Source organism: Pteronotus mesoamericanus, unplaced genomic scaffold (assembly GCF_021234165.1).
Source record: "Pteronotus mesoamericanus isolate MK-2021 breed Mesoamerican mustached bat unplaced genomic scaffold, CSHL_Meso_final contig_657, whole genome shotgun sequence".
Taxonomy (NCBI): Eukaryota; Metazoa; Chordata; class Mammalia; order Chiroptera; family Mormoopidae; genus Pteronotus; species Pteronotus mesoamericanus.
In genome coordinates, this window is record NW_026555229.1 from 16,107,393 (window position 1) to 16,135,318 (window position 27,926).

General features: G+C 36.2%; 1 protein-coding gene across 1 annotated transcript in view; it reads left to right on the forward strand.

The window, feature by feature from the left end:
• The first annotated feature begins 8,074 nt into the window (after positions 1–8,074).
• Positions 8,075–27,926, forward strand: part of CCDC172 (coiled-coil domain containing 172) — a 37,375-nt gene continuing 17,523 nt past the window's right edge. The window contains exons 1-4 of the mRNA XM_054581763.1: positions 8,075–8,206; positions 8,421–8,506; positions 23,002–23,118; positions 24,781–24,946. Coding sequence (XP_054437738.1) covers positions 8,128–8,206; positions 8,421–8,506; positions 23,002–23,118; positions 24,781–24,946 — 448 coding nt within the window. The 5' untranslated portion in view covers positions 8,075–8,127. The remainder of the gene's footprint in view (positions 8,207–8,420; positions 8,507–23,001; positions 23,119–24,780; positions 24,947–27,926) is intronic.

Here is a 27,926-nt window from a genome sequence, read left to right on the forward strand (position 1 = left end):
GATATGGAGTCACTTCTCAACCAAGGGCACAGTGCCTGTGGTCATCTTCGCATTCTTACAATGCCAAGCATTCCTCATACAGAACCTTCTTATGGCCTCCCACTGCATTTCGAATAAAATCTGAACTCCTTCCCTTGCTCCCTGCAGGACTGGACCCTGACGTTTTCACCAATCCCATCTGTGCAACAATCCCACTGGCTTCCTCTCATTTCTCAGAGGCCAGTTCTGTCCCGCCTGAGGGACTTGGTGGAAGCATAAATGTGTTGACCACACTGTGGAAGCTCTCTGCTTCCATCTTACGCTGTCACCAATTCCATGGGCGTTGAATGAATGGATGTGTTTGCTTCTTGTCCCCCTGTAGGCTCCACGCGTACAGAGAGCTCATTCATCTTGTTCATCGTTGTGGCCGAACCGGGGACACAGTAGTTCTTCAATGCACGCTTGGTGAGTCGTGTTCATGGTCATTCCTCAGGGCCTCATCCTAAAGTCATACCACCACTCTCGAGGCACAGAATTCTTCGTCTGCGTTGTAAACCACTGAGACAGGCAACCAATCAGCTGCTGGGAACGAATAAAGGTAAGACAAGCTATCTGGTCACAAATAAAACAGCATAAGCGGGGGCTTAAAGGGAGTGGGAACAAGCTTTCTGACCTCCACAGCAATCAGTTTACACTGTGACACAGGAGATTTGAATCCCTTTATCTACTCCTAGATGAGAGTATCATGTCTCATTTACAGCTCCAGCCTTCTGGACTGAAATATCATATTTGATGAATAATAGCATCTGTAAGTAAGATAAAAGACATCACAAAAGAAAATGAAAGCGTTTAAAATACAACAATTACCAAAATCAAATCATCTTTAGGACATTCTTTTGACAAGTTCTCTTAGGTTTTATTAATTTCTTCTAAGAATATTACCATGAATCTTTTTTATGAGTGTCTGGATCCCATGTGCATGATCCTTGCATTTATTCACTGGAGGCTAAGACACAAGGAAGTGCAGGATCTCACTGTTCCTGCTTTTCCCTGTGCTATCGCCTTGAAAAAGGAAATGGTAAAGTTAGGGTCTCTCATGGTTTAGGAAACCCTGCGTGTACACATTTTATAGGTAGAATAATGGGATGTAATAGGCACAGAATTACAAGACTGCCAAATTTCAAATGACGATATATACACAATTTAGGTAACTCTAGCATTTTGCAATATTTCCTTACTTGTTTTCAGACATTTAAATTTATTTCACTCTCTTTATTTATTCTCTTAAATTTTATTCCAAAACTGCTTATGATTACCTATGAAGTAATCAGCTTATCCCCTATTTGAAATGTTTCTTAGTGAGTGCTTTTATTTAAATGCTAATTAATTATTTTCTTTAACCATCTTACAGATTCTCCATATTCTATTATCAACACACCTGCAATGTCAAATAAAAGATGAAGTTTATGAGCCATGTACACTATGATACAACATTTTGAACTGTCTATGGCATTGAGAAGGGAAAATAATGGCAGTGTCTGAATTTTATAACATAATACTATTGTACTAAGACCACTAAAGTCATTTTAACCATTGGAGGCTAATTTAGTTTTATCTTGATAAAAGCAATTTTATAAGTTGTTTTAAGAATAAATAGGATTTATGGTTCACTTTAACTATACATATATTTGTACATATGCACATTAAATTTTTTTTCAGACTTTCCAGAGTTGCTGTGACTAACTCACAGAGAATAATAGAAATATTAAAATTTATCCTGGATTTCCAAATAGTCACTATAACTAATTCACTCAGATGAATACAATCTTCATAGAAATTTAGAGTAGAATATCTTAATCATTGGTTTAAATTTGGACCCATTCAACAACTGAAGATTTGGTATTTACTAAGTAACCAAGTACTTATTAAGTAGACGAAGAATACATTAATGACTAAAACATGTAAATAGTAAGAAAAAAACACTTGAATTTCTCTTTTAATTCTTCCTATATGATTCGAAACCATTTAAATTTATTGTCATGGAAACTAGAACTCGATACAACCAAATTTCAATCCCCTCATTTTCTTCATCTTTGTAATCCTAAATTTTTACTTGCTGTACTTATAGTGCATACCCAATAAATAGTTACTAAAGAAATGAACAGGTTATATAAGGTGGAGAACAGTGTTTTCCAAGTTTTGTTTTCCAGGGCCAACAGGCTAATCTCTCAGGTAGGGCACCTGGGCAGCCTCCCTAGACGCCCTGCTGGGTCCTCGGCTCTGACCATGTGAAAATCCAAGTTCACAGGCTATGCTACATCTTTTCTTCTTTCAAAGACTTTGATATTTAATGACTCCCAATATGTTAATGAAATTTTTTTATGCAATATATTTCACAACAAAAAAAAGTTTGGTTTTCTCAACCAATAATGAAGAATTGACGATTTACTTAAGTTTCTATTGTAGAAGTATAAGATTGAAAACAAAATGGACACCTTAATTATTTATACTTATATATGACTATCACATATATGTGCATCTATATGTGTATGTATATATATGCATGCATGTGTGTTTTCTCTATATCTACACATCTCTTGGTATTGGTCTGTCTATCTATCTATCTATCTATCTATCTACCTACCTACCTACCTACCTATCATTTATCTATCTAATATCCTTAATGGGGTAGAGCTCCTACAGTAGATGAGTTGCCCCAGGCCAGCCTTGCGGCCTAGCTGTTAAACCCTTTCTTCACAATCTTACTTGAGAGTTCAATATAACAAGAAGATAAAAAAGGAGATGTTTTAACTGAGGTCATTGAAAGCCACTTGTAAACAAAAAAGATCTTTCATTGGAGCAGAAGGAACGAGGAGGGAGTTCTAGACCTAGCTTGGGAGTTAATTGCCTGTGCAATGCTGGGGAAATCCATCAACCTCCACGGCCTCAGTATTAACATCTCTAAAATAAAAAGATTGTCAAGATGTTTTCTGAAGTCCATTAAAGGACTAAAAATACTTTGATTATAATAGGAAAAAAAAAAAAAGCAGTCATTGAAGTTTTTAAAAAATCTTAACTATTTTCCACAACTTAACTTTTAAGGTCTGTTTTGTATGAGTTGAGTTATGTCCCCAAAAAGGTAAGTAGAAATCCTGACTCACCAGTGGTAGTTCAGAATGTGACCTTATTTGGAAACAGGGTCCTTACAGATGTAGTTAGTTAAGATAAGGTCACACTGGAGTAAGACAGGCCCTTAATCCGATTTGACTGGTGTCCTTATAAGGAGAGGAAGAGAGACAAAGAGGCAGGGACAGACAGAGGGCACTCCAAGGGCTAAGGAAGGCAGAGATTAGAGTTGATGCACCCACAGGCCAAAGAACACCAAAGATTACCAGCAACAACCAGAAGCCAGAAAGAGGCAAAGAATAGATTCTCCCTCGGAAGGCCCAAAGAAACCATCCCTGTGGACACCTTGATTTCAGACTTTTGACTTCCAGCACTGTGAAAGAATAAATTTTTGTTACTCTAAATCACCCAGTTGTGGTACTTTGTGATAGTAGCCATAAGAAACTAATATAAATATTAAGAAACAAATACAATACTTGGCATATAAATTTTATTTTTATTTTTACATATTAGATATGTAGCTGGTTAAATAAGCACTTACAACAAGGTATGATCCATTCTCTATTTTTCCTTAGATCACAGTTAAATTTAATATGTTATAAATGCATGATATTATTAACTCACATTCTAGAAATCTGAAAATATCTTCAGAAAGGATTAATTTGTTGCTGTTAAGCATTTGTTAGGAAATGTATCTAACTTGAAATGAAATGGAGTTGCTGGAATAGTCATTTTTTCCAGCCTCTAGTTATGGAGGCAGTAAAGGAAGTGGTTCAAGGATTGCCTTGATAGAGGGTTCAAATCCTGATTCTGCTATGTGTCCTTGGACAAGTTACTGAGGTCTCTCTGCCTCAGTTCTCCAACTGAATGTGGAAATAGTAAAAGCATTAATCTCACAGGGTGGTTGGGTTGATTAAACAGCTATTTAGTGCTTCTCACCAAGCATCACAGACCGAATGTATAAAGCAACTCTGACATGCCACTCACCTGCTAGAAAACATTTCATGTTCCTCCACCAGATACAAGAAAATGTGAGTCAATGTCCAAATGTTGGACCCATCCTCCTTTCTGCTTTTCTTCTCCCTTACTCCTTTCTACTGAATTCCCACCATCCTTTAAAATCCAGCTCATATTTTATCCACTACTGGTAAGACTTCCCGGAACACCTACCTCAGATGTATTCTTTCTCCTTCTGCTATATTCCCATAGCACAAGGGCGAGACTCTTATATATATCTTGCCTAGGAATTACTTGTGCACACTCTGTCTCATTTGATAGGTTATGACCTCCAGATGGGCAGGGCCTATGCCTTTCAATTTTGTAGCCCCCACAGAACCTAACAAAGATTTTACACTTAGTAGCTACTCAATAAATGGTTGTTAAACTTGGTTGAACCCATATTTTTTTTTCTTTTTGGCAAGTGCCATAAGATAAACATAAGATAAATGAATTACTTTTCTTCTTCTCATTGCAATATATGTGCCCTGGGCTAGTGGGTATCTGCAAGCCTGCTTTAGAATTTAGAGAAGTCATCCATCTAAGAAAGGAGAGGCAATGCATTTTAAATCACAAGAGCTATATAGCCTTATATAAGGCCTTCTAGCAAAGCAATTATTGATGGCTCAATAACCCAGGTGCTTGTGTTATTATGAACAAAATTCTGAGGTTTAGAGAATGAGTGATCTTAACTTTTATACTTCATAGGTACACAATTCAATAAAAGATGCACAGATGGAAAGTTTAGATTTGAGAATCATATGTGGGTATCATAATGCAAATAATTGGCTTTCTTTCTACAGAACATCTGTTAAAACATCTGAAAGTAGTTGTTTATACCACTGCCAAAATGCTAAAAAATATAATAATTCTCCAATGAGGTTAGAAATACTTGGGGGAAGAAAAATACTTTTTTATGTAGTTCTGTTCTTATTAAATCCTGTTGTTTTTTCTCTAACATGGCACATAGGAGATGCTCAATAATACTTGTTGAATGAATAACAGAGACTCATTAAACAGTTGTTGAATGAATCATTTCCCTTTTTTAGATTTACAAGATACATTCTCAGAAAATAGTATGCTCTGGTTTTACCATGTCATATAACACTTTTATTTGGCATAAATTAAAGCAATGTAGATATACTCTTGCTCTGAGGTATATATACAAGGCAAAATGTATGATTAAAAGTGGATATAGAATAGCAATATTTTCTTTTTTTCCTTTTTATTGAATTTATTGGAGTGACACTGATTAACAAAATTATACAGGTTTCAGGTGTACAATTCTACTACACATCATCTGTACACTGTGTTGTGTCTTCACCGCTGCAAGTCCAGTCTCCATGCATCACCATTTATCCCCGTACCCTATGTATCTTACTATGTTACTTTTACTCATTATGAGAAACTTTTAAGATTTGAATTGTGGTATTGCGTAATCATGTTTGCTTTAACAAATAAAGCAAAGCACCCTGCTAATCTCTATAGTTGTGGTTCCTCAAAAAAAGACTCAAATTTAGGATTTAAAAGCACCAAAATATTCTGGGATTTGAAGAAAACGGCAGAAGAGGAAGAAGCCATTTCTCCCAGTAACCTTTCCAGCAGCTCTCTCTTCCCCACACCTGGGTGAGCAAGGCAACTGGGCTCCCTTAAGGCTGGCTGACTCTCACTCTGCCAAGTTCAGCACAGAAAGAGCTCGGTAAATAATGAATGTGAGTTTGAGTGTAACTAATACAATTAGAATGTTAAAGAACAGCATGCTTTTGAAAACCAGCCTCTTTATGAGGATACTCCCTGTGCAAGTCCACAGGAAATAATTCCTAAAGGAGTGATATTAATTAGTAATATAATTTATCTTCGGGAAGCCCTGTCCTTTGATGGCTGCCGTGGCATAGCCTCTGAACGAGTGCTCAAAGAAAATGGTTCAAACCGTAATGTCAGCTTTGTTTTCCATCCTTTAACAGATAAAAGAGTCCAATTTATTTCGGTATTTCACACAGGCGTCTGTATCATGGAGGATTATGAAGTTGTAAAAAATGTATTTATGAAGAGTTTTCAAGGAAATGTTAAAATGCTTGTGATGTCATAAGCGGGAAAAAAAGAGCGAAATCCAAAATTAAATTCATGGCCCCCAAACTCAGATTTCTTGGTTTCAGAGCTTGCTTTGCCATGTATTAGATATGCAAATTTGGCAGGATACTTACCTGTTCTGCGCCTCAGTTTCCTCAACTATACCATAAAAGTAATAGTAAAAAAATCATTGCAAGAGGATAAAGCATGTCTAGAATAGTGCCTGGCAAATTTACTCAAGAAAGAGTAATCATTATTATTACTTATTCACAATATTTTCAAGTTTGTAAAGGAAAAAATGCAAGGTGAGGAGGATTACCTGGAAGGCAATAACCAAATAATTATTACTGTTTGCTTCTAAATGATGTTTGCAGGCAATTCTTTTCTACTTCATTACACTTTGCAGTTATGTATTTTTTCATAATAAAGTTTAAAAATTAAGTTTTATGCATTCATGGCTTGGAAATTAAGGTAGAAATTTGGAATAGGTTAAAATTTAACACTGATTATACTATAACATTATGAAATATTAATTAAGTCTCTTATACAGATGATGTGCCAGAAATTACATTTACCTTGTTTTACTTGATTCTCAGTACATTCTAACTAGAAATTACTTTTACAAGTTTAGCCAATGTCAATTTAACATTCAGGAGTAAAGTCACGTGTTTATTGTAATCTTAATATTTTGACCTACTAAAATTAAAAATATTTTATTTTTTAATTTAAAAAATCTCATGCAATAGTCCCAAAGGTGCCTTTCATGTTTAATCTTTAATTAGCAACCACTTTGGTCTCTGACACATATTGCGCAGATATTGAAGTGTTAATATTACTGCAGCTTGATTACAAAAGGCAATGATTAATTTTAAAGAAGACACAAAAGATATGCCCTGATTACAAAGGAATGATTAAGGCGGAATGTCAGACATTGCTCATTTATAGCAGTCTTTGCCATATTCAAAGGCTAACACTTTGCAAAAGTTTATATTTAGAAACACAGGCACTTTGTACTTTTCATACTGGGTGTTTGTGCCTTAGAGATAGATCACCCCAACCCCAATTAAAGGCCTGAGACCCTCTGGGGCCACAGGGTCACAGCAAAGCACCTGCACGCAGAATGGGCCAAAGGGGCCGCCGTAGTTTCTGTCCCGCCTGGCCTGGCATACGGGAGGCCACCGCCTTTGGGAAGATCTCCGGGTTAATAGTGTGGTTGGCAAGTCCGCATTTTGCTGAAAGACAGAGCTCTTCAAGGACCTTATCTCTCAAAAGTGAGGGAGCTGGTAGGTAAAGGCTGAGGCCAGGAAGGGATGCTGCCCAGGCAGCTGGGAAGCCGACGCATGGGGTCTCGCTCTCTTTTTTAAGGTTTATTTTATTCTCATTCGAGAGAAAGAGGGGAAGAGGGAAACATCGTGGATCAGTTGCCTCCTGCATGAGCCCCAACTGGGGATCGAACCAGCCACCGAGGCATGTGCCCTGACAGGGAATGGGGGTGACCTTTCGGTTACCAACAGGGCTCCTACCGGCCCAGCCACACCGGCCAGGGCTGGGGCCTCCGTGTTTGTTGCCCCGGAACCGGAAGGAAAACCCAGAAAGGGGCCCAGGCCTGGTCCAGGCGGAGCGGTGCCCACACGGGGAAGAGGCAGCGTTTGAGGGTGGTGTCCCAAGTGGAACGGGGGCCGATGGCGGGGAAACTGGGTCTGCGCTGTGCACAGAGGGAACAGGGCCGGGGCTTGGCTGCGAGGTGGGCCAGGCAGCCCGGGACCCTCGGGGTCTCTCCCCGTCCCGTGTGGGCGCTGTCGGTGTTGGGGGATGGGGGGCGGCGGGGACAGAGCCGGAGGCCCATATAGGAACAGCTGGAGAATAATCCTTCTTTATTGTGCTTTCCAGGATCATCAGACTCGGTTATAAAATATTTAAGGGGGGAAGAAAAAGGATCCGGAAGCCTGGGCCGAGATGAGTTTAGAATCCTTGTTTCAGCACATCATCTTCTCCGAGCATCAGGCCGAGGAGAGTCGCCGCTTGATGCGAGAAGGTCCGTGGGGGTGCTTGGTCCTCTGCATGGGGCCTCTGACTTCTGCAGGTGGGGGCTCGGAGCAGAAAGAGGTCCCCAAAGCAAAGGTCAGGGCAATTAGCGGAGCCTGCTTTCCATGCCGAGGGAAGGGCAGCCTAAAGGAGTCTTAGCACAGGCTACAGAAGTGGGGACTTGAGAAAGATTGATGTGCTTAATGATTTAATTTGTCTTCCAGTCAGGTCGGAAATAAACAGATGTCGCGAAAAAATTAAGAAAGCAACAGAGGAGCTGAATGAAGAGAAAATCAAGTTGGAATCCAAGGTATTGACGTGGAGAGCATGCTCATTTATCACTTGAAAAAGTGTTTTAACTTGACTTCCTGAGGGTATTTTACTATTTAACTAGTTGTGTTTCCAGTAGGAAGGAGGCTAGTAGGCTGGTTAGCTAGTTCCATGTTGCCAGGGAATATTTTAAGTTCTGCATCCAGTGACACCTTCCAGTCTAATACGAATTTGTCATAAGGTAACCAGCTTAAGTAAAAAAAGAATTCATTGTTCATACTGAGGGATGATTAAAGTTTTAAAAGAGCACAATGTCATTGGAAAAATAATTGTTCCATAAGTAGTTGGTGTCATATATACATTTTGAATCATAAATAATTTAGAAAGTGTACTAGGTTGAATGTAACTTTCAGATGAGTCTCTGCCTTTTGTTTTTCAATTCTCTACCACATTTTGGACATACCTTTCATCCAAAAGCAGGTGTTTTCCACTAGCATTGCTCTCTTTTCTGCAACACTTCTTAAGTTCTGTTATTTTTCAATAGAAGGGAGGGAATCTGATGGCCTCTTACAGGAGGATTTTGAAGGGTGCGTGGAATTTCCGGGAGGCAAAGCAGTAGAAGAAAAGCATTTGGGGCCGCGGAGGACAGGAACTAAAGGGAGAGTACCCCAAGGCATATTGGGAGCGAAAGCTCCCGAAGCCGAGGGCTGATGATGCCTGGTAAACCATTGCAGGTTGCTGATTGGGGAGCTGTATGATGAAAGTGGTTTTCAGAAGATCTGAGCTCTGGCAGCATAGGAGCTAAGACTATCCTCCAGTTGTAGTGAATGTATCACAGTGAATGCCTTGCTATGGGCAGGAGCATAAAGGCATGGAAAAATATTTATTCAACTCCTACAGATACACACTAAGCAAGCAGTGTGCGATGGGAAATCTGTTTGAGGAAGCCTGTTTTCTTAAACTATGTCTATTTCAGCGTTACATGGTGAGGAAATTTCAGTTCTCTTTTTGAATAAAGTAATCCGAGAGTCTTTCTCCACCCGGAGAGCTTCTGCTCTTCCTTCCAGGTCTTGCTCAGACATCACCTGTGAAGCCATCCCCTGGACATCTTGGAAAAGACTTTTTATAACATTCAGTGTACCACCTTACAATTAAATGATACTTACATGTGTTTGTGTTTGTATCCTTCACTATGTTGTGAGCAGTATATCTGGGATTTTTTTTGTCACCCATGTTTTATTCCCACAGCCTGTATCCAATGCCTAACACATAAAACATTAGCATTTTAAGTGAAATAATGCGTTCTGATAATGAAATAGGCAGAGTAGTGCTGTCTCTTAAAATAGAATTTGGAACTATTATTTAGTGCAACCTTAGGTCCTGTTTTGCTTGTGAGTAGCAGATAAACTAGCTGCAAACAACAATGCTAAAAGCTGATGGGTTGGGCAAAGCATTAAGAATGTCATGATGTAGCTTTCTTTTTCTTTAAAAAGAATTAAGATACTTTCAGGATTGCTAACTAGAAGCTATTAGAATAGGCAAAACATAAACAAGTAGTGCATAGTGAGCACTTATTGAGCACTTCCTCTGTGCTGGGCACTGTTCTCCCTGCTAAACCTGTAGCACTCCATTAATCCAGACGAATCTTGTGATTGGCCTCCACCATTAACTTCCCTTTCTAGGGGAGGAAGCCAAGAGGTTAAATGACTTGTGTGTGCCATATTACCTTAAAAACAAAGCTAGTGTAATGAACATATGATGGCGTATTTTATTGAAACAGATTTTTTGAGCTCATCTTAAACTTCTTGTGCATCTAGTTTAGGGCAATATTTTTTAAAAGGCCATTTCTGTAAGTTTTTGGACAAAATGTGGTTTTCCTGGATTCATGAAGATACTGACCTGACAGATAACAAATGTTAAAATATAAAAGATTTACTCTTTGAATATTTCTTTGAAAAAAATTAGGTTTACTCTTTCTAGTATTTTCTTTGTTTGCCGGTTTTGCTGGAAAATGGAAATGTAATTTGTTGATATATATACATACATAAAAAATGTTGATGCAAATCTTTATACTTGAGGTAAGAGAGAGTAAATCCCTAACATTGTTTAGAAACATTTGCTGAAATTACTAATTAATATAGTCTCATAAATATGCATTGCTTTTTAATGAGCTCATCTATGTAGGCAATAATACAATTGTATTTTACTGATAAAATTAACATGAAGGTCACAGTTCATATAATATAATTTGATTTATAATATAGTGTGTGTATATGTATGTATAAAGGTTTTAAAAGTAGAACCACAATTATAATGTAAATGACTAATAGTAAGAACTGAAGAAGTAATCATAAATTGATTTCTTATTCTTTTATTCTCAGAGTTAATTATAATGCTGCCAATAACAATGAAAATATATTTATTTGCATATTTGACTTAGCATTTATTGACTGATTTATCAAAAAGAAGCAGTATAAAGAGAAACTAGAACATGATTTGAATAAGCCAGTGCTTGAGCTACTTGTACAATGAAACATTCTGAAAATATTTTGGGCATCTATTTTAGAAGTTGTTTGTGATCAAAAAAATGTACTTAGGAAGTACAGTATTCACTTTTCTGTTCTGTAAAATTCAGGTAGCATGTAATTAGAACTTGAGTGATAGCATTTGCCTTTCAGGGCTCAATGAGTTCTTTAAAATATGTGGTTGCAGAAGTCTCAAATTATATAGTATGAGTATGTCATGAATTGGACAGCTATAGTATGCCTGGTTAGGTTTGGTAATATGAAAACAGAAAGACAAGAACATGCCCTGGATTTGCATTAATGCTTACCAATATACCTGAAGCTTCTGAGAGTCAAGGAGAGGTTTTATAGTATTGTGACAGAGAAATTAAAATTAAGGACTCCAAGAATATTTGTAGTTTCTTTTAAGCACCTATAAGAGTTTTTTATGCTTTAAAAAATAGCTTATAGTTAAAGTTGGGGCATTTAATCTTTATAAAAATACAAATAAAACCTAATATAGTACCATACTTCCTGAAGAGAAAGTAAATGGAGGAAAGTCTGAGGTGATTTTGTCTATTTTTTTCTTTTCCCAGTTTTAACTTATTGCATACATACGATAACAATAATAAAATTTCATGAACTTTTAAAGTAAAATTGTATGGACATAAACAAGTAAGTTAAGGAGACCTCTCTTACTGCCTTACTTTAAAATGTACACATTTCCTTTTTTTTAATCAATAAAAGTTAGGAACCCTACCAGAACCAAGGGCAATGTAATATCCATTAGTACTCTATTACCTAATTAGGGAAAGGACAAAATCATAAATTATTATCATTTATAATATTGAAATGGAGTTTTGTAATTGAGGTTTTTAAATCTTTAAATTTTATCAAATAAAAATTTGTATCTTGCTTAAATAATGATTAAAAGTTGCTTAAAAACAGATAAAAGAAGGGCATTATTTGTTCCTTCTAATTAATATTTGTTTAAGTAACATTACATGGGATTGTTTAATCTTAATTTTGGAAAATGAGAATTTTTATCACCATTAATATTTTTCTCTAGTTCCATTAATTGTGACCAAGACACTCAGGGGGTAGTTGCATTTAGTTGCTTGCAACAGCTATGGCTTTTTCTCCATGAAATTCCTTTAAACCAAATCTCTCATGTCTTGAACACATACAGCTGCTTTTTAAAGTCTTAATATAGAACTTTAAATATGTTGGCCCTTTCCTTGGTCCCGTGTACAATTCTATAGCCAGTGGATGTATTTCTGAGTCTGGAAGCCACTCTGTGGAGGATTTTTTTTCCAACCTCACAGTTGGAGGATTGGGGGGTGCCCTCTCCATTCTCCAGTGCTTCTTGCGGAACATTTCTCTACCCATTGATGGCGGCTTAGGCTTTTTTCCAGACTACCATCTTTCTCCTTCCTGTGTCTTCTGTCATTTTACTGACTCACTGGACAGTTCCTTGTTCCCTAGAAATTGGCACCTGGCTCCCAGGCTTCGTTCTATTTCAACTCTTGCCACTGTCTTGGATGATGTCATTGTCTCCATGGTCTATTCCGTAACCTGTTTCCATAATCATACTCAGGACTTTGCCGTCACCTAAAAACACTTCACATTCAAAATCAACGAGGCTTTCACCTTTCTACCAATATATATATTCTCCAGTTTGATCAGGACAGAAAGTTTCTGTCCCTTTCTCTCCATGAGTGCCTGCCTTTGTATTTGCTTTCCTGTTTATTGTTAGAGTTCGTGGTTTGTCAGTGCCCTCTTTCCCCTGATTCCTCTCTCCTTCCTTTGCACCCCGCCCTCCACCCTTGCAAGATTCTGACTCTAGGTGAACCAGTCATCTGCTGCTGTGCCAGCACCCGGGGTGGTTCCCAGAGAGACTGGGGCCAGAGTGCGTTCATGGTGACAGCCTCGGCCTCCACTGGGCCCTCTACGCTCTTGGCGACCCTACTGTGTTTCTGTTTCTCACTCACCACAGTGACTGTTAGAAACCTTCACACTTCTCGCACATTTTGTGCTCTCTTCCAAACTGAACTTTCAATCAATAAATTTACCTTTTATTTCAAAGAGAAAATAAAAACTAGCCAATGGGGAACTTTTTTTTTTAATTCTCCAACCTTCATGTTTTAAACCTCCTGCATGAACACCCACCATCCCCCCTTTCCTTCTGATTAGGGAGAAAGTGCCCTTTGCTCTGACCAAGGACAACTCTTCCACCTGTGCTTCAAATCTCACCATCATCATCGTCGTCGTCATTGTGCATATTAGTGGGAAGAAGTCTAGAGAGAGAGATTGACAATAAAGACTAGAGAGAAAATATAATCAATAGTTAAATGTCCCTGAGGAGGTAGAAGGAGGATGGGATTTAGAACGTAAGAATTGACCTTAGACAAGAAAAGGGATACCTATTCTGTTTTAAACACTAAAAAGGGTAACATTTAGTAAATAACTACTTGTATTTCAGGCCTTATGCTAAGCATTTTACAAAGATTATCTCAGTTCTCACAGGAACCCTATGAGGCTGGTAGTACAATATTATTACTCCTATTATTCATTTGAGGAAATTGAGACTCAGAGAAATTAAACAACTTGCATGAGGTCACATAAGTAGTAAGCAGTATATCTAAGGTTTGAGTCTCTGGGGTTAACTAGAGAGCCCGCACTGTTCAGCACTGTGGTATAGAGAAAAAGGAAGGAAGAAGGAAACAGTGAGGCTGTTGGAAGGTTTGAAGACTTAGTGACAGGGAACTACAAGTATGATTCACTACACGTGGTCTCCTAGCTTTGTTTTTTTCAACAAATTTGATAAGTTTGTGTCATGTGCTTAATGAAGTTATTAGTAAGAATGTTTTATTTTTGTGGGTTTTTTTTTGCTATTATTTCTATGTTCTTTTGCTTTACCTGTTGGGTGACTTTATGCAAGCAAGGTAATAACTTGAGTTTGGAAAAGGTTTCCTCTAATTATTTGGACTGCTCATCACTGAAGACCCCAATTAGTCAGACAGGGTAGGGGGATTAATATGTGGCCTTTGCCCTTGAGGGACTGAGAGTCAAGCCAGCAGTACCACCCCTTCCTTAGAGAGGGGACTCTCTCAGTTGTGAACAGAAAGTGGGCTCTGCAATACATAAATCTAACCAAAAGTAACCTTAGAGTTGTCTGACAATAAATTCCTATGTGGGCAGGTCATGGTGGGTAGTCACACCGCAAGCCTTTCATTTCCCTAGTAAGCAAGCTCCATCCATTGTTTTTGTACACATAGGTTAACATGCCTTTGAAATGTTTCCTTTTTCAGATCCCTTGGGAGCATAACCACCCTCAAGAAATCACATCCTCTTGTTAACTATCCTGCAGCCCAGTCCCACCTTGCTTTCTCCCCATGCGTGCAGTCTGCCTTCCTCTCCCCCCTTAATTCCAGCCGCATAAAAGAAACTGGAAAATGTCATTCTCAGGAGCATTTGAGGTCTTACTTCCTGGCATGTCATCAATTTGGCTCAAGTAAACTCATAAAAATTCTCCACAGGTTTGGACATTTCTTATGCTGACACAGTTTAGGGTGTTCTTGGTTGAAAGTAATAGAAATTCAGTTCAAAATGGCTTGTTCATGCCATTTTGACTTATATATTTGAAACTCAGCATTTGGTTCTCTTGGGTATTCCATCTAGGGGTAGGGTTTCTAATGACATTCATTCCCCTAATGGCATTAATGTCAAACATTTTCAGATGCATATTGGTCATTTGACACATCTGTTCTTGACATGAGCTACTTAATTAATGGTCATGTGCATGAATGGTTTCAGTTCTTTTAAAGGGGGTAGGAAGGGCTGGTCTCTTAAGAAGTAGCAATCTCTTCATGTTAATTGAACTGGAATATTTCTAAATGAAGTGAAAAATATTACACATAGCATTTATTAGACTCCTTTTTCTCAACTTTGTTTTCATGATCTTAAGAAAATCTAAAGAATATTTCATGGTAATAACAGTTTAGAGCAAACTCTATTAACAGGATGCCAGATAGCCTTTGTGTTTGCAAGTGCTTATAAATCACAAAAGTTGCATACTTCCTGACTTGGATCCATAAAATGAAAAAGCTACTGCACTGTTTCCAAGTGTGAAAATCTATCAGTGTGCCTCTGTTTCTTTTTATTTTTTAAAAGAGCTTCTCTAAATAAATTGTTTAGCCTGAAATGTTAGAAGCGTTTTGAACAGAGGGGAAAAAAGCTGCTTTTCCAGGAACTTGAGAATGGTCCTCTAATTAAAGAACAGTGCATTTGTGGTGCGGTCTGCACTGAGCACAAGGTTAAAACTTCATTTACCAGCCTTGTAAAACTTTGCAGCACAAAATAATGCCCTGTAAAAAGTTCACCTTTTGACAGTTGATTTCTTGGAAAATCAACTAGCTATGTCCTCAGTTCTCAATATCTCCAATCACACATTGGATAACTTTTCATTCAACAAACATGTGTTGAGAAACTTCTAAATCACACCATGAATAATTGACAAATTACATAACAAATTTGTGGCTTAATTAGAGGGTTGCTATCAAGCAACTTTAACTATAGAATAACTAGAAACTCAAACTTCTTGATGTTGTTGTTTTTCAAAAAAGTTTGAAATTACTTTTAATTTTCTCTATGTAATTGTTTAAAGAAAATCTTATCACATTCATGATGAATAATTATCTAAAACATGGAAGTAGACAGAAGAGGTCACCATGTCCTTTGAGAGTAGCTCTAAGCATTTTCTAGGAGTCCACCTGCCTGGGGATCACCTGGCTTGCTAGGGGTGTGTGTACCTTTGTAATGAGCGCTTTTGTTCTTGAGTAAATCAGCCATTCCCTGACCTCAGGGCTTTGGTGCTCCTCTGCTTGAAATGCTTCTTTTCTCAGCAGTTAGTGTTTTATGCAAACTCACTTCTTTTGGCTCCCTCCTAGTAGGGTGGCCAACTAGTCTATCAGAATGTGAGGCTTTCAGTTCTAACATGGGGTGAGTCTGTCCCATGCAAATCTTGATGGCTCAAAGGGGGATCTGCGGATCCATGGGTGTCTCCATTACTCTTTCAGGAGATCAAGTTATTTTCTTAATAACGCAAATAATTATTTTCTTGATAATTATTTAGGATTTTCACTGTGCTAACATGCACAGTGGTGATACAAGGCAGTGGTGAGTAGTGTTGGCACCTAATCACAAATCAAGGCGGTGGCACCAAACTGTACTAATAGTCATTGTATTTTTCACTGCTGAGCACTCACAGTAGGAATAAACAAAACCTACCACTTTCACTGTATGCCCTTGATTAAAGTATAAGAAAATAGTATTTTGAAGCTGTGTGTGTGTACGTGGTTTTAATATTGTGTGTGATGAAATGGGTGTTCACATAAAGTCCTTCTGTATTCCAAAGCCCAGTGAATGTCTCAAGGGAGAGTACTTGTGTGATTGAGTTGCAGCGTGAGCTGGCTGTTCTTTTTTCTGGAACGCCATTTTTACTTGAGTAATCGATAGTCACACTGTAGTTATGTACATTTGAATATTTGGTAAAATTTTCTTAAAAAGGAGCCAAGTGACCCAGACATTGCAAGGCAAACAACTGATTGCCTTGTTATTGTACCAATGATAATATGCAACTTTCCTAACAAAAATTCAAAGTTTGGGAGACTCAGATCTGTCACTGTAACCTTGACAGTTTTCTAATAATCAAAGATATTTCTTATGAGTTTTTTAATGAATGTTATTTTTATTGTTGTATTATGCAATGTATCAACATTTGGAGGATCTGAATAATTTAGTGAAGCAATATTTTCCAAATGACCAATGCATAATGTTACAAAATTGTTCGTGGATGGAAGATCCATTCAAAGCGCAAGATAGACCAATGGATTTTATTCTAACAGCAGATAAAAAGTTCATTGAAATGGCTTCAGATTCTACACTGCAGCTAACCTTTAAGGAACCACCGCTTGTTGAGAAGAATACACACAATCATTTCAAGAGTATTAAAAAGTCCTTCCCATTTCCAACTACACATCTGTAAGAAGCCAGGTTTTCTTCATGTATATTAACTGAAAAACATAATGCAAAATATTGAATAAAGAAGCAGATATGATAATCTAGCTGTCTTCTGTTAAACCAGACATTAAAGAGATTTGCAAAAAATATAAATGCAACTCTTCTTACATGTTTTTTGTTTTGGAAAATAGTACTTTTTCATATTTTAACATGAAATGGGTTTATTATTAAGTGAATTGTTTTTTTAAGTCTGTTTTAATTTTTGATACAGAAAATATTCATAGTTATAACTAACAAAAAAATCAAATGAGTCAATAATTTGTTAAGGCTATGAAGATTTTAGACCAAAAAAAGTTTGAGAATGCTGTAGAGGAGTCTCCCTGACCTCCATATATAAAATAACATCACCTCATCCCATCTCTCTCTATCTCTGTTCTTTATCTGCTTTTTCTTTGTAGCACTTAATGTTTCTTGATGTATTTTATATTGATCTGTTTATTTGTCTCCCCCCCCCCCCAGTGGAATGTAAACTCTACAAGGAATATAAATTTATCTATTTTGATCACTATTATTCCTGGTATCTAGAACAGTAGGTGTTAAAGAAACATTACTGAATGAATAATTAATTTAAATTTTTTCATGCAGAATTCTCTGTTTTCTTCTTCTGTAAATTCTGCTTGTTTCACCTGATAATGTTTTTACATGGTGGTGCATTTTCTTATGAGCTTTAAAATTTTTTTATTGCGGACTTATCTTTAGCAGGACTTTTCTTCCTTGGGAGTCTTGCATATTCCCTTGATAGAAAAGATGTCCCTCAGGACCATTTTCACCCTGGCTGCCAGGGCCTTGCAGATTGCACTTGTCCCGGACCAGTTTTCATGTTACTTTCTGAGCTCAGGATTTTGGCCCTCCATAGGTAAGAGACACTTGACTCTCACATCCGTGAGCAGTTAAGACTTGGGGTTGAAATTCTGGGTTTGTCTCCTCTTTCACTCATGGCTCATTGGAAACGGATCATGTATACGCTGTATCTTTGAGCCAACAGGTAGAGTTTTGTTAACTCTACTTGCATAGCTGGCATAGACACTTCTGGATTCCTGACTATCCAGTGAACCCTGTCCCAGGTCCCTTTGGCCTTGACTTTTGGTCTTATGTGGGCATTTGAAACCCTACCCTATGATAGCTGTATCCAACCTCAAAGATACCCATTAGGCTTGAATTCTAGTGTGATGATTTCTGGCATGACGATTTCTCTCTCCTGTTTTCAGATTAGCTATTTAAATGATATGTTTTAAATTAGTAGTAGTTCATCCAGCATTTCTCTGTGTTTGAATAGAGAGTGGTCTTTTCCACATTTGCTTAGATTGCTGTATTAGCCAAAATTGTTCTATCAAATTTCTTAGTGCTTCAACTTCCTCTTTCTTGATTTTCTATTGATCTTTTGGTGAGCCTATGTAATTGTTCAGTAATTTTTCAGGAAAAATATGTACGTGATGGATAAAAGTATGTACATGATGGATTTTCTAAACCATTAAAATCCGACATTTCTCTTTTCATACTTGAGTGAAAGTTACCTGTATAAAGAAATCTTGACTCAAATCTACTTTTAGGAAACTTTATACATCTAGCACTATTAGCACTATTGTCTTCTAAAATTTATTAATATCTTTATTAATAAAATTAATTTTATTAATTTATTTATTAATAAAATTTATTATTTAAAAACTTGATTTAGGTATCCTGTTTTGTTTCATTTTTCATCCTTGGATGCTTGTAAAAACTTTTTTTATCCTTAGAATTCAGTATTTGTACATAAACATGTTTCAATTTTGTCTTGAATGAGGGTGAGCCTCCCATTTTAACCTCAGCTATTATATTCTGGTTTCTTTTCCAAGTACCCTGTTTCTTATAGCTTAGATCTTTGTTCTCGTTTCTCTGAATCCATATCTTCTGTTATTTGCTAGTTCTCAGCAGTCTTGGGCAACCTTTCCTACTTTATATCACTGATTACATCATTTGCAATTAGTTCTGTAATTTAATACTCTCCAAATTTGAATTCTGTGTTGCCATGTTACTTTTCTAGATTTCTTAATTATGTTTTCTTTTTTATCTCAGCTTGTATATTTATCTCACTCCGTTTAATGACCTTACTTGCTCTTGTTTGTTAGTGAACATAGCTTTCAGGTAATTCTCTTTTTCTTTTCTGTTAGTCTTTTTTGATAGGGTTTATGTTGTCATTTGTGAGAGCTGTTCAGACTTACAGTTTTCCAACAGATACAATATATAAGTTGTTCTTTGTCCCATTCTCATTTCCTTGAGTTCTTGAAGAAGGTACTGTCATCTTAAAGCTAAAACTGCTGGTTGACAAGTTGATATGAATGTCCCCAACCCAGTTTCTGGTGTTCTTGTAGTGTACTTGACTGAGGTAAAATCTCTTCTTGCTCATGTGCCAAATTTTCTTGTTATGAGGAGGAAATGTATATTTTAATGGAATCTGTGTCATTTTATAGTTTTTCAATTAAAAGCAGTACATGAAATATCACTCCTGTAAGCATCCCATTTTTTTTATATCCTGACAGAATAGGAAGATATAGTAATAGGAAAAGTTAGGTGCTGCCTCCTGAGCTGTCAAGTGGCACAGAAGTCACCTTATTTCAAAGTGCTTCCCTGGTAAGAGTCTTCCAGCTTAAGAAGTACCATTAGAGAATAACACTCCTACTTTACTCCTCTTTCCTTAATCAGCAGTTCTCTGGGAATGGGCACTTTATTTGAGGAAAAGGGAAGAATAGTGTGGAGAATGAGGGTTCTTTTGAGAAGCACAGATTTAGGTTGGCAGTGGACTTTGGACTACCAGATGGGTTCAGAAAAGAGGAATGAAAGAGGTCAAGGGTGAACTGGGTACTTCAAGCTGTGCCTGTAATCTTACTGCTGCTGGAAAGAAATTCTCACACAGCTTTTGGTTCCTTTGTGGTCTTATGAATTGTTATTGCATGAATTAATATTTCAAGATAAGTTGAAAGGCTGCCTACCTCAGCTACTTTGATTCAGACTAGTTACATGGCTTTAAATATAGTTTATTTTCTCCTTTAATGGTAGGCAATGTGCAGTTATATGAGAAATAAAATTCACCTGTCAAAAGATGGGAATGAATTTTTATTGTCTTAGTTTGGTTTAATATTCATGGTCATGAGAAAGCAGAAAAGAGGAAGGGAAGGGGGATATGTGGCCACCACAGTAGGAAAGTAGAGTAGATTCTTACTCTAAATGGTCTTTTTCCCTTTATCATGAGCTACTTCTTGTGAAGTTTTCTGTTTTATTTATTTTGTTTTTGCTGTGGTAAATGGGATACTTTTTATGCTTTTTTTCTATTTATTGTTGGTAACTAGAAAAGATACTTTGTTTTTGGTATTTATTTTGTTACTAGTCAGTTTACTGAACTCTGTTTTTTATTTTTACAGTTTCTTGGTAAATTTTCTTAGATTTATTAGCTATGTAATAAAGACATTTGCCCAAACAAACAAGAGAGAATTGTGTATCAGCTTTTTGGGTAATTATATCTCTTATTCTTTTTTCTTGCTATATTACATTAACAAGAACTTCCAGAACAAACTTAAATAGCAGTGGTCTTATCAGGCATCCTGATAACCCTCAGTAAAAAGGTGAAAGGTGAGCAAAGCCTTGGCTGAGGTGAAAGAGTGAGCCATGAAGAGCCTGGGGAAAGAGATTTGCAGGCAGAGAAGGGCCAGTGCAAAGGCCTTAGGCCGGAGTGTTCCTGGTACATCCTGGGAATAACAAGGGCAGTGTGGCTGGAGATGAGTTATTAGCACTACGAGGACTTCCACTCTTCTTTTTATTGTTTGTAACTCCTTGAAATCATTGTGTAACTTAGTAAATAAAGTCAGTGATTTCAACAATGTTTAAGTCGTGATTTTACGTCTCTTTTATTGTCTTCCCAATTCTGATCCCCACCTGTCACTCTACAACAAGAAAGGTAAGAGAGTTTTATAATGATAATTTATTCTGTGAAATGACCTCATCTTGTGATCCTGTCAATATGTTCATGAATATTTACCTAAATTTTGCATACCACTAAGTCTGGTTTTCAAACATAAGAATGTGAAAAATAATTTAAGAAATTAGTTGTGATAACAGAAAGAACAAAAGGAACAGTGAGAAATTTCATTCTGCAAATAGATGGCTATGTAAAGCTATTTTAGTTCTTTTTTAAAGATTTTATTTATTTATTTAGAGAGAGGGGAAGGTAGAGGAACAAAAAGAAAAATAAACAAACATGACTATGTGAAACCAAAAAGTTTTTGCACAGCAAAGAAAACCATCAACAAAATAAAAAAACAACCCACTGAATGGGAGACCATATTTGCCGATACATCTGATAAGGGGTTAATATCCAAAATTTATAAAGAACTTATAAAACTCAACACCAAAAAAACAATCCAATTTAAAAAATGGGTAAGGGACCTGAATAGACACTTCTCTAAAGAGGACATACAGATCACCAATAGACATATGAAAGGATTCTCAATGTCACTAATCATCAGAGAAATGCAAGTTAAAACCACAATGAGATAGCACCTCACATCTATCAGAATGGCCATCATCAATAAACCAACAAACAACAAGTACTGGTGAGGATGTGGAGAAAGGGGAACCCTTTTGCACTATTGGTGGGAATGTAGATTGTTGAACCTCTGTGGAAAGCAGTATGGAGACACCTCAGAAAATTAAAAATGAAACTGCCTTATGATCCAGCAGTTCTACTTCTGGGATTTTAGCGGAAGAAACCCAAACGTTAAAAGTATTTTCTGATTTCCTTTGGTCTTGTAAATTTTACTTCTCTACTCTTCCTGTGTTGATGTCTTTCTTAAGACAGAGTTGAGAACAGCACCAAGCACCAAAGGTGTGGGCAGATGGGCTATGGCAATATATAAATGTGAGACCATATTTTCTGTTTTATTTAGGTTACTTTTTAAAATGCCAGTATTTGTAGGACTTTTGAGCCATATCATTTCAAAATGTCTTTTAGGCTAACCCATTGCCTCTGGACCAGACTATTTTCTAAGCTCTTTACTATTCAGTATCTTCTGGGACAGAGATTTCACAGCCTGTCTCTCACCTTGAGGAAGTCCTTATAGCTAACATAAATCTTGCTTTCTGCAATTTAAGTTGAATTTATTTCTTTTTTCTTTTCTCTGTGGAGATAGGAACAGCCCCAAACTAGGAGTGATGCTTTCTTAAGAGGGCCCATACTGAACATAGTAGAAAGAGTATTTGCAGTCCAGCATTATTTTTAGCTTTTATATATTACAGCTTTCTGACTTTCATTTCAACATTCGTGGTCTCCAGAGATGCTGCCTTTTATGGTGCAAGTAAAATAACAGTTACATGTCTAATACTAATGTTTACTATATCTTTTGCTAGTTAGAACCAGATGAGGTACTAAAATAAAAAAATAAGTTCTTAAAACCCACCTGAGTATTTTAGCAGATTCGTGTTTTATTTAATATAACTATATTCATAGGATTTGGTTTTTGCTTATGGTTAGTAGATTTTATCTCATTATTTTATTAGTCATATTATATACATGATGTATTCAGTCATCCATACCTTCCTTATAAGTGATGAGAACAGAAACTTGTTCTTTAAAACAAGCTGTCCTGAAGCAGATTTCCATGTGTATAGGCAAAAACTTTTAGTACCCAAGCAAAGAAATGTGCTAGATATTGGAAAGGAAAACAAATTCTCTGTCCTCGAGGAGTCTATAGTCTTACTGGGGGAAGAGATTATAAAAATTGTAATTATAAAGCACTTACAAAATATTATAAGATAGTACATATAAAGTAAGGTGTTTTGTGTGAATTATATTTTGCATTTTGAAGATAATACAGAACATGTTTTATACTATACAGATCTGCTCTATTAACTAAAGTACCATAAAATGTCTAATTGATTCATTCTGATTTCTGGGTGTTTTTTTTTTTTTCATTTTAAGGTTCAGCAGTTTTCTGAAAAATCCTTCCTCTTACAGCTTTTGAAAACTCATGAAAATGCTTTAGAGAGACAGTGCAGTGAAATTACAAACCAAAGGAATATGCTTCTCCAAACCTTTGTAAGTCTCCAGCCCCTCAGAAAAAGTCTATTTCACAAACCGTGTCTAAAGTATTTGAATACACTTAGGTGTACATTTAGCAAATTATCCATATGCGCATTGGCAGATAGTCCTGTTCAGATACAAAAAAGTATTAAGTGCTATTTAAAAACAGTTGGTAGAGTAATATAGTTTGAAAGAATTTTATTGGCAGGGATGCAATATGAAAATTAATTGTGATAAGCATAAAAGAAACAGTGAAACTGATTTGAATTGCTCAGGCTTCTAGACATTGGTTTTAATGCCTTTGAAAAGCAGAGTTTTACACTATAGGCATATTTATGGGTGTGGGTGAAAAGATAGATTTTGTTTATCTTTTTATAAAAAATCAGCCGACAGTAGTTTTAAATGATAAGGCCAGTTTAGGAACATGGCTTGTAATTAACTTACATTTCAAAGACAATACATTTTAAAATATTATATATTTTTGCCTATATATATATATATGCCTATATATAATATAGGCATCAACCACCAGTAGTTTATGAATGACATGGCCAATTTTTAAATGTAGCTCATAATTAGTTGACATGTCTTAGAAAAAATACACAAATGTCGTGATGTTTAGTTTCTAGCATTGTCAAAGTTTAGGTTCTAGCATTGTCCAAAGTTTTTGGAAATATTATTTCTACTACATGTTGATATTTCATAAAAATGTAAACTATTATTTAGAAGTGAATTTGAAATGAATATATAATTTTTCATTCACTGTATACATTTAAAAAGTGCCCTAGCTGATGTGGCTCAGTGGGTTGAGCGCCCGACCCGTGAACCAAAGGGTCTCTGGTTCGATTCCCAGTGTAGGGCACATGCCTGGGTTGCAGGCCAGGTCCCAGTAGGGGGCGTGCGAGATGCAACCACACATTGATGTTTTTCTCCCTCTCTTTCTCCCTCCCTTCCCTTCTCTAAAAATAAATAAATAAAACCTTAAAAAAAAGTTTCCTCACATTTCCTTGTCTCCCTCACTCTTCTTAAAGACTCTATTTATTTATAGAGAGTGGGGAAGGGAGGGAGAAAGGAAGAGAAACATCAATGTGAGAGAGAAACATTGATCAATTTCCCCCTGCACACTCACTGACTGGGGAGCAAACCCACAACCCAGGCTTGTGCCCTGACCAGGAATCAAACCAGGGACCCTTCACTTGGGGGGATGATGCCCAACTAATTGAGCCATAATGATCAGGGCTCGCTCGCTCTCTCCCTCTCTTTCTCTTAATAAGGCTGTAACTCCTTTGCATGTAGATTATTACTTTCAAGTTTGGTCATTTAATTATTTTATCACCAAATTTATTTTGCAATGACAAAATGGCATGTATGGTTATAAGTTTAATGCAGAAAGAAACACAGATATAATGATGAGTGGTAGAATTTCTACATTAATAATTCTTCCAAAACATTAAGGATAAATCCTTCATGTGAAAATGGTTGTTATTACACAATAACTTTAGTTATTTATAAATATTTCTGGAGGAGTAAAGCCTTTTTGTGACAATACCAGGAAATATGATACTTTGTTGTTAATAATTTCAAATCATTGCGTTTCAAATCATGAAAGAAAACTATTACTGCAATTAATACCTGTATTTGATTTTTTGGGTTTTTTGTTTGTTTGTTTGTTTTCAGGAGGCTACTAAGAAAAAAGCAATGGAGGAGGAGGAAAAATTTATTAAGGAAATTACAGACTTCAATAATGAGTATGAAATAACAAAGAAAAGAGAGCTTTTAATGAAAGAAAATGTTAAGATTGAAATATCTGACTTAGAAAACCAGGCAAACATTTTGAAAAGGGGTATGAATACCTAATATTACCTCATTTATCCAGCAGTAATGACATTGAGTTTGGCTTCAGATATTTTCAGTCTGAGATACCTGTGACATACACGGGTGGAGATGCCCAGGTAGCAGGTAGAAACATGGTTGTGAGGCTGATAAGGGAGAGCAGAGCTAGAGTCTTAGGTTTGAGACGGAATCCAGAGAAGACATCATTTCAGACAAACATGCAGAGAGAACACAGAGGAGTAGCAAAGACTAAAGATAGAAACTAGGAAAGCATAGTGCTAAGGCAAGGAAGAGAAAAATTAGAGTCGTCAAAGAGTGCAAGAGAACCAGCAGAAATGAATAGTTTGGAAACTAAAAGCTAAAAAGTAAAAGTTGTCCATAAGTGAGTGTGAATCAAAATAGGAAATTAATTAGACAATCAGGAGGTGCCATGAGCAGTATCATAGAGTGGGAGTTGAGGAAGTAGAGAATTAAACTATAAATGATGTTAAATGGAAAATGAGTTTTTCATCGAAGTCTTTCTAAAATGTACTGTTACTTTGATGCCTTTAGTATGAAGAATAGTAAACATATTTAACACTTCTATTGACTTAGAGCTATCATTATGAATATCTTATTGTTGTGCTTTGCATATAATGATTTTTATTATTACAGTTAACATCTATAGACGTATGCCATATAAAACCACCATCCTGAAGAGTGTAAATGCTAAAGTCATATTGATTGAATTAAAACTTAAATTTTACCACTTAATTGCACTGTGATTTGGGGCAAGATGCCTAACCTTTTTTTTTTTTTTTTTGGTCTCAGTTTCTTCATCTATAAAGATAGACGATTACAGTAATGACCTTAACAAGGTTGTGGTGAGGATTCGATGAAAGAGTATTTAAGCATATGGAATGCTGCTTGATAAATAAGTAAGGCTGCAGAAATAAGGGGATTATACTTTCAAATAAGCCGTATGTTATAAATGAAGGAAGTGAGGTTCTCATAGATAAATGACTTTGGGTAGAGAGTTTAGGACAGAGGTTCTTAACCGTAGGTGCACATCTGGAAAGTTTAAAATAATATTAAATGCTTGACTCTCATCCCAGAACCATTGAATCAGAATCTCTGTGGGTGAGGATAGGGAACATAATTTTTTGTAAAAGTCCCTTAGGTGATATTGATGAGTACTGCTATTTAATAACCATTAGTGTAAAACAAGATAAATAGGTAGTAACTTTAGGAAATGCTCTGAAACTAGCGTTCTTTAAAAAGTCATTGGATAGCACCACTTCTGTTCAACATAGTATTGGAAGTTCTAGCCAAATCAGTTAGACAAGAAAAAGAAATAAAAGGCATCCAAGTTGGAAAGGAAGAAGTAAAATCATCTCTGTTCCCAAATGAAATGATCTTATGTGTAGAACACCTAAAGAGACCACAAAAAATGCTAGAGATCATAAATATAATTGACTCTTGAACAACATGGGTGTGAATTGTGTGGGTCCGCTTGTACATGAATTTAAAAAATAAACTTACAGTCAGCCTTCCATATTCCTGGGTTTCACATCTGTGGATCCAACCAACCAGTAATTGAAAACAGTATTTTTGATCTGTGGTTGAGAATTCACACGTGTGTAGAGCTGATTTACGTAATACTTTGATTTTAGACTGTGGAGATTGGAGCCCTAAACCCCACCTTATTCAAAGGTTAACTATACAGCAAATTTTCAGTATACAAAATCAACACACAAAAATCAGCTGCATTTCTATGTACTAGCAATGAGCAATTCAAAAAGGAAATTTTAAAATTCCATTTATAACAGCAGCAAAAAGAATAAAATAACTTAGGAATAAATGTAACCAAGGTGATGAAAGATTATACGATGAAAACTATAAACATTGCTCAAATAAATTAGAGATTTAAGTAAATGGAAAGACATTCTATGTTCATAGATTGGAAACCTTAATATTTTTGCAATGGCATCACTACTGAAAATGACCTACAGATACAATGCAATTCCCATCAAAATCTGCCAATCTGACAACTAGTAAAGATATTCTTTTCATTGTTGGTTTAATTAGCACTTCTTGATTTTGTACAACATTGGCTATATTTCTCTGAATTTATTGACCACTTTTTAATGAACAATCTATTCATATTCTTTGCTCATTTTTTATTTTTGTTTTTACTGATCTCTGTGGGCTTTTTGTCCATTGAAGAAGTTAGCCCTGTGTCGTGTGTTAGAAATTGTTTCCTAGTCTGCTGTTTACATTTTGACTGTAGTGTGCATGTGTGACTGCCAGATAGAAATTTTAACCTTTTGCAGTAATCTTAATGAATCTTTATCTTTATGCCTTCTGGACTTTTGTCTCTGGCTTAGAAAAGCTTTTCTATGTAACGTCAATAATTTTTAAAAAATCCAGCCATGCTTATTCTGGTAACTTTCTGTTTCCTTCTTCTCATTTATATTTTACATCTATCCAGAATTTATTTTGATATGAGCTTATATCCAACTTTTTTTTTGGTTATTTAACACTATTTATTATGTAATTCACTGTTTTCCAGCCAGTCTGACATTCTACATTTATCATGTTAACTTCATATTTTGTGTGTCTTTCTGTACATGATCTTCTCTGTCTACTTTGTTTTTTAATTATTCTAGTTTCATATACAATTTAATTTCTAGTGGGGCAGTGCTCTCTCATTCTTTGTTATTGATTCTCCTGCGTGTATCTTCCTAGAAAAAATGATCTCATTTTATCAAATTTAAGACAATTTTGAGTTTTAATTAGAATTAACTTTAATAATGGATTTAGAGAGAATTGGTAACTTCACATTCTTGAGTCTTCCTATCTAAAAACAACATGTGTACTTCAATTGTCTTCACCTTCTTATTAATATTTCTCTAGGTATTACTAACTATTATAAATGGAATTTTAACATGGATCTTGGGAGCACACAAATATTCAGTCTTTAGCAGTGATGATGTTGCATACCTTTCCTT